The sequence below is a fragment of the Neophocaena asiaeorientalis genome, unplaced genomic scaffold (genome assembly GCF_003031525.2).
Source record: "Neophocaena asiaeorientalis asiaeorientalis breed wild unplaced genomic scaffold, Neophocaena_asiaeorientalis_V1.1 scaffold134, whole genome shotgun sequence".
In the NCBI taxonomy this organism is placed as follows: Eukaryota; Metazoa; Chordata; class Mammalia; order Artiodactyla; family Phocoenidae; genus Neophocaena; species Neophocaena asiaeorientalis.
Window position 1 is genome coordinate 29210789 of NW_020185339.1, and position 11350 is coordinate 29222138.

Below are 11350 nucleotides of genomic sequence, written 5' to 3' on the forward strand. Positions count from 1 at the left end.
GACCCTTTTTGAGCTTGGAGGCAGCTCTCCCCCAGAGTCGCACAAAGGCTGCGTGAAAGCCACCGCCTCCTCCCTCCACCGCGTGGAAGCTGGTTACTCATCTCCTCTCTGCGCCCGAACGCCACTGCCGCTAAAAATAACCCCCCCAGCCGTGGGCCAGCCCCTCCTGCACCCCAACCCCATGGAAACCAGCAGAGAGTGGCAGGCGGAGACCTTGAGTTCCATTCCCATCACCTCCCTGTCGGAGAAAACGAAGTCCGAGGCAGGAAGTCAGGGGCAGAACGCTGCTGGTCAGGCACCCTGACAAGCAGGAGAATGAAGGGTTAAAACGGCGGGAAGGTTGAAGAAATGGGGGCGGGGGTGCAGGCGCTGTCAGCTTGGCAAGAATAAGAAATCCCCTGCCCACTCGTGCAGGTCCCATCAGGCTTGGGGGACAAGAGCAGTGGGAAGGGGCGCCCAATCCCGGGCCCCAGGAGGCGGTCGTGCACGTGGGGGAGGTAGCAGCGCGGAGCCGTCCGCGCCGTGTCACATGCGCGCGCACACACACAGACAGGCACACACGTGTGCCTGGGTATATATAGTCCCCAGAAAAAAATGGCCAGCTCTTCTCCGAGGGGCCCGATAGCCCCCGGGAGCTCCAGGATGAGGAGTCTGGCAGCTGCCTCTGGGTGCAGAAATCAAAGCTGCTGGTGATCGAAGTGAAGACTATTTCCTGTCATTATAGTCGCCGCGCCCCTCCTCGACAGCTCATGGACTTCCAGGCCAGCCACTGGGCCCGCGGGCCCCAGAGCCGCACGTGAGTGAAGGAGGGGTAAGGGGAAGAGAGTGGTGGGGCAGGGATTGGGGTCCGCACCTTACCGTGGGCACCAGCCAGGGCTGCTGTTCCCCCTTCTCTTTCCCACGCCTCCCCCCACCCCATCCCGAGGGCTGGGGCTTGACTCATCCCGTTTGTTTGGGGGGACAGGAGTGGGCGTGAGAAAGGGCAGGTGAGATGGGGCAGACGCTATTAAAGTGTGTATGGAGAGATGGTGAGGAGTCCCGCTTCGACTTCAACCTTAACATATACGCACGTGCACACGCGCACACACTCACACACTCCCCTCCACAAGGCGGCCCCAAGTGGGCTGCAGCGCTCCCAGCTCCCCGGACCTCGCCTCCCTTCCCCCACAAACTGCTCACCTGGGTTCCTGCTCATTGTCCCAGGTGTGGGCCGCGCCTGGGATCCCCTGAGCCGCCGCCCCGCCGGCCCTGGGCCTCCAGGGTGCTGCAGGAGGCGACCAACTGGCGGGCGGGGCCCCCGGCCGAGGCCCGAGCCCGGGAGCAAGAGAAAAGGAAAGCAGCATCGCAGGAGCGGGAGGCCAAGGAGACTGAGCGAAAAAGGCGCAAGGCTGGTGGGGCCCGAAGGAGTCCCCCTGGTCGGCCCCGCCCGGAGCCTCGGAACGCCCCTCGGGTGGCCCAGCCTGCAGGGCTCCCAGCTCCCTCACGGCCGGAGCGCCTGGGGTCCGTGGGGCGACCGCCCCGTCCATCCGCGCAGCCGCAGAGCAATCCAGGGGCGGCGTGGGCGGGGCCCTGGGGAGGTCGGCGGCCAGGGCCTCCCAGCTACGAAGCTCACCTGCTGCTGAGAGGTGCTGCCGGAATGGCCCCGCGACGCCGCTGGGACCGGCCGCCACCCTACGTGGCTCCACCCTCTTACGAAGGCCCCCACAGGACCCTGGGGACTAAGCGAGGACCCGAGCCCTCGCAGGCGCCCGCCTCTTCAACCTCTGCTCCGACCAGGACAGAGGGAGGGTGCACAAAGAAGAGGCTAGATCCTCGGATCTACCGGGACGTCCTAGGGGCCTGGGGTCTCCGTCAGGGCCGGGGTCTCCTGGGGGGATCCCCAGGCTGTGGAACAGCCAGGCCAAGGCTGGAGTCCGGTAAGGTGGCCGCGGAGAGAAGCCTGAGGCTGGCTGCTGCTGGCCTGAAGAGTGGTAGCGACGGACATCCCCACGCCAAAGCTGCTGGGAACCCAGGCACGGAGACAGTTCCTGCGGGGTCTGCACCTGCCACTCCCAGCCCCCCGCGTCCTGCTCCCAGGTCCAGGCCCCATCCCAAGGGCTCCGGGGAAGGGAGAGAAGGGAGAGAACAGAGCTGGCTCCCCAAGTGCTGGATGCCCTCCGTTAAAAAGCAGCCGCCCCGACATAGCCAGACCCTCCCCAGACCCTGGGCTCCGGGAGGCACGGGATGGAGGGAGTCCCTGGGTCATAGAGAGGAGGCCGGACCCGAGACCTTGGAGGGTTGGAAGGCGACCCGCCGCCCCCACACCCTGCCCCGAAGTTCCCGTGGCCCGGCTCGTGGGGAAGGCGTCTTTGTCATTGACGCCACTTGCGTGGTGATACGGTCCCAGTATGTTCCGACCCCTCGAACCCAGCATGTGCAGCTTTTGCCCGCTGGGGTGCCGCGCCTTGTGGGGAATGCCCCCACCCAACTGAAGCCCGACAAGGAGGAGGGAGAGGGGGCCGCGGTCCCTCCCTCCCCTTGCCGAAAGCTGCTGTTGAGCAGTCGCCCTTCACAGCAGCCCGGTGGGGGACGTGGGCTCGAAGCTGAGGGCGGGAAGTCCGCGGACTCCTCACTGGAGGAGCGCGCCTCCCGCATCTTGGGGCTCCCGGTCGGCGAAGTAAACCTGCAGGATCCCCCCACGCAGCCAGGTAGCCCAGAGCACTCAGCCTTAGGCCCAGCGGCTTCGGGAGGCGCGCGCCGTGCCGAGGGCTCGGAGGAAGTGGCTGCGGTCCCGCGGCGCGCAGGCCGGGGCTGGGCGCGGACCCCGGGGCCCTATGCCGGAGCCCTGCGGGAAGCAGTGTCCCGCATCCGCCGCCACACCGCCCCGGACTCCGACTCCGACGAAGCTGCGGAGCTCAGCGTCCATAGCAGCTCTTCTGATGGAAGCGACACAGAAGCCTCGGGCGCCTCCTGGCGGAACGAGCGGACCGGGCCCCCGGAAGGCGGGAAGGCAGCCGAGCTGAGCGACAATATCCGAGAGATTCTAGATGTCATCAGCCAAACCGAGGAGGTCCTCTTCGGGGGCGAGGGACACTAAGGGGACCCCACAGGGAAATAGGGAGCGACAGTGAGAGGCCCTTTATTGTATTTGTGTCCCCCTTCTTCCTCACAGACTTCCCTGTACCTCTTACCTATACCCGTTCCCATACTCAAAATAGAAGGCGCACAGATGAAAGGAAAGGGAGCATATGTCAATTCATGATTTTTTTTTTTTCCAGGAGAGGTGAGGGTGCGCAGTAGACTTTAACGTTTGGTAGGGTCTTCAGGGCACTCGGGTAAGGTCTCAGAAGGGGCCGACGCACTAGGCATGGAACTGAGCAGAGAGGCCTAGGCAGGATAAGGCAGGAGGACAGGGATGGGATAGTCATAGGGCAACTTCAGGGCAGGGCCTCTGGGCAGGAGGGGGAAGGTGATGGAGAGGCTTCGGACTGAGGTGACCAGGCGACGGAGAGGCCCTTGGCAGAAGAGGAGGGGCTCTTGGCAGAAGCCACCAGCAAAGCAGGAAGAGGACTCACTTTGGTGTCACAGGTTTTGGCTTCCAATCCCAACTCTGACACTGGTTTGCTGGGTCACCTTAGGCAAGTCGCCTCCCCTCTCCAGGCCCTGTAATATGTAAAACAAGGGAGTTCTAACGTCCATCCCTGATGTTTTGGAGTCCTTGAGGAGGCATTTATCTACTCCTCCCCTGCACAAGCCAAGACAGTTAGGAATAAGTGAACAGAGTCTGAGCGTCCCTGGGTGGCTTCTTTGACACCTGCATTCACTTTCAATTCAAGAGACTGTGCAGTGTTTGCAGAATAGCCGAGTAAGTGGGCAAGGGCTCCTATTCCAGTCTCTGGTTTAGGCGTAGGATCCCCAAGGCAGTGCAGGGTGGTGGCCTTGTCACTGTCCCTGGTTTGTGGTGGTCTGAGCTGAGCAGCTTGGGACTCTTTTAGGCCTTCCCCTTTTCCTCCTCCCCAGTGTTCCTTAGTGATGCTCTGAATAGTGACCACGATTTCCCACTCAGGTGGTATCACCCATCTGAAAGAACCCTGAGAATGTCTTGCATGTCTGCCTCTTCCAGAAACCAGCCAGGGAAGGAAGAGGGAGGCTGGTCCCCAAAAGCCTGTAGGTGTGGGGTGTGATACTCGCTGTAGCCACTACGGGGCGCGCGCAGGTCGCGGATTTCCCTGGTAGCTAGTCGGCGAGTCCCTCCAACCCCGGCACTGCCAGTTAATCAATTGCTCCCTAGTTACTGCGCGCGGGTCCCCCGCCTTGCTGTCTCCAGTCTTGCGAGATCGGGAGCAGGCCTCTGGCCTTGCAGACCTCTGGAGCGCGCGGAGCCCCTCTTTGTACTACTATCCACACCAAACGGCTTGGGACCCAGACATTGAAGTATTTTTTTTTCTTCGATCTCGGGCACCTCTTCTGTCTCTATTTACTAGCCATGTGAACTTGGCCAAATCACTTCACCTCCCTGAGCCTCAGTTTCCTCATCCGTCAAATGGGGGTTTATAAACACCTACCTCGCAGGGTTGTTGTGAGGACTTAATGCGATAATGTATGTAAAGCGCCTTGCACAGTGCCTGGTACACAGTAGGCGCTCAATAAATCTAAGCTTCCCTTTGTCCAGCCTTGGCATCTTCTTCCTTTCACCGACCCATTCCCCATAGTGTCCCTTCCCCAGGGCTCCTGCGCTCCTTCCCGCCTGGTGGGCGGTGGAGGAGACTCCTTTATTGGATAGAAACTCCCTGCCCACCCCTGTCTCCCCCAGGCAGGACTCTCTGTTCCTTCCCCCCAGGCTGGGCTCAGACTCAGTCTCCGAGTCCTGGCCCGGCCCTCGGCCCCGCCTCTGCCCCCCACCCCCACGGAGTCCTGCCAACTCCAACTCAGGCTCAGCGTTCAGATCCCCAGCCCCGCTCTCAAACCGCGTATAGTTTTGGTCTCCAATTATCTCAGTGTCACTCCCCACCCGCACCAGGAGAGGCTGGGCAGGACAGGGAGGGGGCAGGGTAGGGAGGCCGCTGGACTGGACCCTAAGCCGGGCCTTGGTTCAGTGGAATGGGGCGCGGGGAGGGGTGTCCTCTTTGGGCTTTGAACCTAAACGGAGAACCTTGGTCAGTCACCCGGGAAGGTCCTTCCATCCCAGAAGCTGCCTGGAACCCGCACTGCCAGGTTTCGAGTTAGCTCTTACTGGAGGAAGTAAAGTAATTGGGGTTCACCTTGGGCAGAGATCAAAGGTTCCTGAGTTCTGTCTCTCTTCCACCTACAATTCTAACTTCTACCGATTATAACTACTGAGCATTTACTGAGCACCTGAGGGGAACCAGGCACTAAGCTGGGCTCCTGGAAAGAGATGAGTAAGACCTGCCTGACAATGGGGTGAAGAGGACAACACACAAATAATGATAGATTGAGCAGTGGGTGTTAAGTACTCTAAGGAATCAAACATGGCAGATTGTATGGATTTTATGAGACCAGGAAAGCCTGCATGGAGGAGGTGGCATCTGAGATAGAATTCGGGGAAAGGGGTTCCAGGTAGAGGGGAGAGCAAAAATAGAGGCATGGATATAGGGAAACAGGGTATGTTTAGGAAATTATCAAATGGTCTGGTTTGCCTGGAGTTGAGGATACATTCAGAGGAGTTGTGGAAGATATAGGCAGGAGTGAAAACTGAGGCCAGGCTGGGGTGAGCCTGCTCCAGCTGAGGGGTGTGTGCCTCCGACCTCTGGGCCTGAGAAGAGGATGGACTTCAGGCTAGGAGGAAGACTGAGGAAGACCAGGGCAGTGGTGAGAGCATCTGCCTGGATTCTGCTGTAGCCCAGGGGCTCCAGGGCTCTGGGGCTGGCAGGAGAGGTGAGCTGCATGGGAAAGTGGAGGGGCTGGCCTTGTGGAGGTGGGCTCCACTCTGCTGCCCGGGCCTCTTTGAGGCTGAGCACACAGGAGGCCAGTTTCTAAGAGCTTACCCACACTGCTATCATTGTTAGAGAACTATGGTAGTGTTGTGCTCAGAACACGGACTCTGGGACCTGGCAGCCTGGGTTTAAATCTTGTACCTACCTCATACTAGCTGTGTGACCTTGGGCAATTACTCGACCTCTCTGTGCCTTGGTATCCTGAGTTATAAAATGAGGTTATTCATAGTGCTTTTTCATAGGCTTGTTGGGAGGATGAAATGATTCAATATGTAAAGCACTTAGAACAATGCCTGGTACATAGTAAGTGATACATAAGTGTTAAGCTCTGATTATTATTTCCCCCTAGGGCTATGTCATTAGTGTTGGGGTATCGGGCTAGGAGATGGGAAGAGAGAAGTAGAGGTAAGGGAAGAGGAGGAACAGGCAGCAGAGGCGGAGAGGAGAGGGGATCCCTGGGGTGGAGACAAACAGCCCCTTGAACGGGTGAATGGTGTGTCAGTGCACTAGCCGCCCCCTCCCCCACCAAGGCTCCGTTTATCTTTGCCTAAGGGTGGAATCGGCACCAGCTGCTAAAGATCTGGGGAGAAAGGCAGAGAGAGGAGAAGAGGAGGAGCTAGTGCAGGTCTCAGGGCCAGCCCTTGGTGAGCCATATCTCAGACTGGCCCTGCAGGGCCCTGTGGGTGGAAGGCTGGAGACTCCCTGCTGTGAAAATGACTTCTAAATCTGGCTGTGTCTGCCAGCCAGCCAGCCTCAAGACAGAGGCCACAACTACCTCTCTCCTCCCACCCCCACCTTGGGACAGCCTCACAGGTCAGGAGTAGGGAAGGCAAAGCTGGAGGGTGTGGCCAGGTAGGGGCAGCAGCCCTCAGGTTGGCACAGGATCGCTCCTACCCTCCCAATAGCCAGGTTCTTCTCAGGGAAGCCTTTTTCTGAATGGGTCCCAGTTAATATGGCCTTAGAGGAGCTAAGAGCCCCCTCCCCCTTCAGACTTTCAGGAGAGCCCTGGGACTTCCCTAGATCGGCCACAAATGGGTAATGAAACAAAGAACCAGGCCATAACTCTGGCGTGTGTGGAAGTGTGTGAGGAGGAGAGGACAAGCAAAGATGGCTGGACATGAATAGTAGTGGCAGTGTGCGAAATGTTTCTGTGGGGAAGAGAGTCGGCATTCACTCGGTTACTCATTTGTTCACACACCCATTAAACCTGTATGCCAGGCCCTAGGGACACACAAGAGACTCAGACGTGTTACCTATCTTCGGGGAGCTCACAGATCTGGGGTGTGTGTGAGACAGGGTACGGGATGTGGAAGAGGAAACTACAGAATCATCACCGTGCAGGCGGTACAATATAATATATGCTGATGAAGACATTCCAGAGGGTCTACGTGAGCATGACGGAAGGAACAGCTCCCAAACCATAACTACTGGGGAGTCAGAATATACCCAGGCCTCTGGGAGACCAGCCACCGAGGGTGCACCTGTTCGTGAAGGAAGTCTCGGCCTGGACACTCTTCTCTCCTCTGTGTGTCCTGGCATGGGGTAGCCTCCCTGCCTTGAAGCCCCTGGTACTACATAGCCTTTTGTGAATCTTTTTTAAAGAAGACTTGCTTCCTCCATCCATCTATCTATGCATGCATGCATCCATCCTTTTGTTCATTCATCCATGCATCCATGCATGCATGCGTCCATCTATACATCCCACGCATCCATTTATCCATTCATCCACCAACTCATCTGTCATCCTTCCATCCATCTATCCATTCATTCATCTATCCATCCATCCATCTATCTTAACGAGGGCATATGATGCGCCTAGCTCAGTGTCGCAAGAGATGCCAAGATGAACAAAACACAGAGTCCATGTCCTCAGAAAGCTAGAAGCCAATAGGAACATGAATAACATACACAGATCACCACCCATGGAACAGCCAGTATGTGCTGTTAATGAAAGCCCTGCCAAGAAGGTGCTTCAGGAGGCAGGGCCACTTTGCCAAGGGAAATTAGAAGAGCTTCAAGAGGAAGGAAGCTTTGAGGTGGATCTCAGCGGCGGGAGATGGGGAAGAGGTTCATTCCAGGGTGTGGGTGAAGGTAGAGAGGTGGGAAAGCACACAGATTTCACTGGGAGCAAAGGCACTGGGGAAGGCAGAGCTGCAGAGGGATGGGATCCTGGAATGATGTGTGGGAGCCAGATCATGAAGTGTCCCTGGGAAGCAAGGATAAAACGTTTGAGCTTTGGTGAGAGGAACTGACGGAGAGGTGAGGGGAAGAGAGTTTTTGTAGAATTCCCCACTGGAACATGAGCTACTCAAGAGTAGCGCCTTTGATTTAGCTCCATATCACCTACAAGCTTGGCCTGGAGCAGGTTCTCAGCAAATGCTGGCGGAAGGAAGGAACAAATGATAAAACTGTGCCACAGGAACACTGGCACAGCAATTCAGGGTCAACATATAGGGGGAGGGGTGGCTGCTGCCTGATGTGACCACCCCCGCCCCCATCCCCCTGCTGGGAGGGATGACCCGGTTTCCTTTGCTGGGGTCTCGCAGGAGCTCTCCCAAGAGGCACCACAAGGTGGCGCTGTTCCAACTGTAGCACTGAGTTCTGCCAAGGTCTTTGACACCGGCAGCTGGTGAAGTGCCCATTCAAGAACTGTCCGGGGATGGTCAGAACTTCTTTTCAGCAAGTCCTGAGGCAGAATGAAGAGTCTGCGTGCAGCTATGGAAGAGGAGAGTCGACAGATCTTAACCCCAATGAAAGTACAGGCCTCACCCATCCATTCATCTGACAGGATCTACTATGTGCCAGGTACAATGTTAGGCTCTTGGAAAACAACAGTGACAAAGACACAGTCTCTGCCCTCCAGGAGCTCACCATCCAGTCCTGTCCAAATCTTCCTTTGCTATCTTTCTCTATCTCTCTCTTTTACACACACACAGACACACACACACACACCTGTTCCCCACGGCCAATCCCCTTGACCTGGGAGGCCATCTCCATGTGAAATCTACTCTTTGACACTGCTCACCACTTCAAATCCAAGTTTCTCCCCAAGGTTAGCGCATGGCCGCATTAGCGTGAGCCCTGGATGCTCCTTCCTGGGACGGCTCCTCTTCCTCTTCCCCTGAGCTCCCGCACGAGCCCTTTCCTATTCTTTCTCCCCACCTCCCCCATCGTACCCACACCACTCTGCCAACCCTGAAAGCTTTAGGGACCTCCCTGAAGTACACCTGGTATGGGATGGGGCCTCCTAATACCCTAGAGCTCTGGAGGCTACAGGGACAAGGTGGATCCACAGAAGGGCCCTGGGAGACCCTGGCGCCAGAAACCCAGAGATGGGGCGTTGGAGAGTCCAGAAAACCAAAGACCTCAAGACGTGCCCCTCTGTGGCTTGAGGGCTCTGCCAGCCAAACCTGTCCCCAGACAGGCTGCCTTATTTTCTCGCCTGCTTTGGAGGCACCAGGCCTCTCCCTGGCTGCAACTCCATACTGGTGGGGAGGTGAAGCATTACGGGACATTGTCCACTTTCCCATCATGCTCCAGGGCTCCACTCAGCCCTTGGCGGGTTTGGGAGAGGAGAGGAGGGAGGGTTGGTGCTGAGAGTGGGAGCCAGGCCCATCGAGGTCCCGGGAGTGAATGCCGCATTGTTGGCCAGGCCAGAGTCACAGATAATTACCTCAATTAGTGACAATGGGAGAGTAATAAATACAGGCTTAGTGTCTCCTACCCCACCAGGGCTCCAAAGATTAATCCAGGCTGACGGGCGGGCCCTGAAAGGCGTGATGGACAATTCATTAAACTCCCCAAATGCCGCACAACCTGGGCGTGAAGGCTGAGTTAGCCCCCTGGGGGCTGCGCCTTTGTCCCGATTGTGTGTCTCCGCCACAGCAGAGCCGGGCAGCCCCCAGAGAGCGGGGAGGTGAGTGGGGCTCCCCGAGCCGGGCCAGGCGGCGGGGGGATTAGGCCTCGGTCCGGCCTTGGTTGCCCTGGCACACCAGCCCGGCCGGGCTGGAATGTCCGTGGGGGGGAGCCGGCCGAGCGGAGGGGCGGGGCCGACAAGGTGGGGTAAGGGGGGCGCACAAAACCGGGGGCAGGAGGAGTTAATTAGACGCCAGCCGAGGAGGGCGAGGGGCCACAATAGGGCTGAGGGTCCGCCAGGGCCGGCCCCTTCACTTCCGAGGATTAATAGGGAGGATAGAAAAGGGAGGGGTTTGGCTCTGGTGGGGGGAGAGCTGGGAGCTCTCCAGGATGGCACTGCCCCCTCTTGCCCAGCCTGCTACCTACTTGGCAAGTGGCTGGGAAGCAGGAGGCTCTGGCAGCCTGGGCAGGTGCCCCCCAGCATCCTACAGAGCGGCTCTTTCTTCCTTGTGTAGGATGATTGGACGGGGAGGAAAGGACCCTCTCATTTATCAGGGAGGTAGTGGAAGCAGGACTGTTTAGGGGCCCTCTTCTCAATGTCCCCCCTTCCCCCTGCCCAGCCCGCTCCGAGACAGGACCAGGAGCCTGAAGCTTTACCCTTCCTGATGAGGCTGCCAGGTTAAAGCCAAGAAGTCTGTAGGAGGGGCTGGAGCTGGTGTGAGTGCGTGGGAGTAGGGGCTGCTGTGTGCGTGTACATACACGGGCGTATGCTCGTATGTGCAGACACGCTTGTGCACAGGGCATTCAGCAGGCCCTCTGTTAATATCTGTCGAGTGAATGAATGAATTTTGGTGTTGGGTGTGAGGAGGAGCAGTGGCGCTGGGCTCCACCGTGACACACAGTGAATGGACTTGGGCCCTTTCGTTCAGAGCTTCCAGCCATGGCCCAAGGAGGCTGGGGACCCCACCCCTGAGCAGATGGGCAAATGTCCAGGAAAAATGAAGTGGCAGTGGCTCCTTCCCTTTGAAAAGGGCAGAAAAAAAAAAAAAGCAGTAGCCTCTTGGAAGCCCCACTTCCTCCTGGGCCCCAGGGAACAGGGCAGCCCTGGCTCCTCCCTAGGAGCTACCCCACCCTATACCCTCCCAGGGGATGACAAGGGAGCGAGTTGGCGGCAGTTCCCTGGGCATATTTATAACCTGCTGCTCGCTCACCAGCGTCTGCTTTTAGCCCAGACGGGGGAGGGGGCAGGGGGGTGGTCTGTCTCATGCTGGGCGCCCTGGCTGGGTGTGGAAAGAGTGAGTAAGGGTGAGTGGTGGGCAGCTCTGCATGGATATTCCTGCTCACACCACAGCCAAACAGCTTATTTTCTCCTCATTTTGTTATTTTTCTCCCTCTGGCCTGGAGAGGAGGACTGAGCCAGCCTGAGGTTGGGGGGTGGGTGCTAGACCCTGGGGTATTTGCAGCCCCACTGACAGGATTTTTCCAGGGTGCGTGTGGCAGGGTGTGTGTGGTGCCAGCTTGCTGACCCTCCGGGGACTGTGCAGGCTCAGTCCTCTCAGTTA

At 58.1% G+C, this 11350-nt stretch overlaps 1 protein-coding gene across 1 annotated transcript; it reads left to right on the forward strand.

Moving 5' to 3' along the window:
• The first annotated feature begins 633 nt into the window (after positions 1-633).
• Positions 634-4615, forward strand: DDN (dendrin). The gene is given in 3 exon segments (XM_024736400.1): positions 634-796; positions 1204-3058; positions 3060-4615. Coding segments are annotated over 3 exon segments (1953 nt in total). The 5' UTR covers positions 634-749; the 3' UTR covers positions 3111-4615.
• Positions 4616-11350: the final 6735 nt, after the last annotated feature.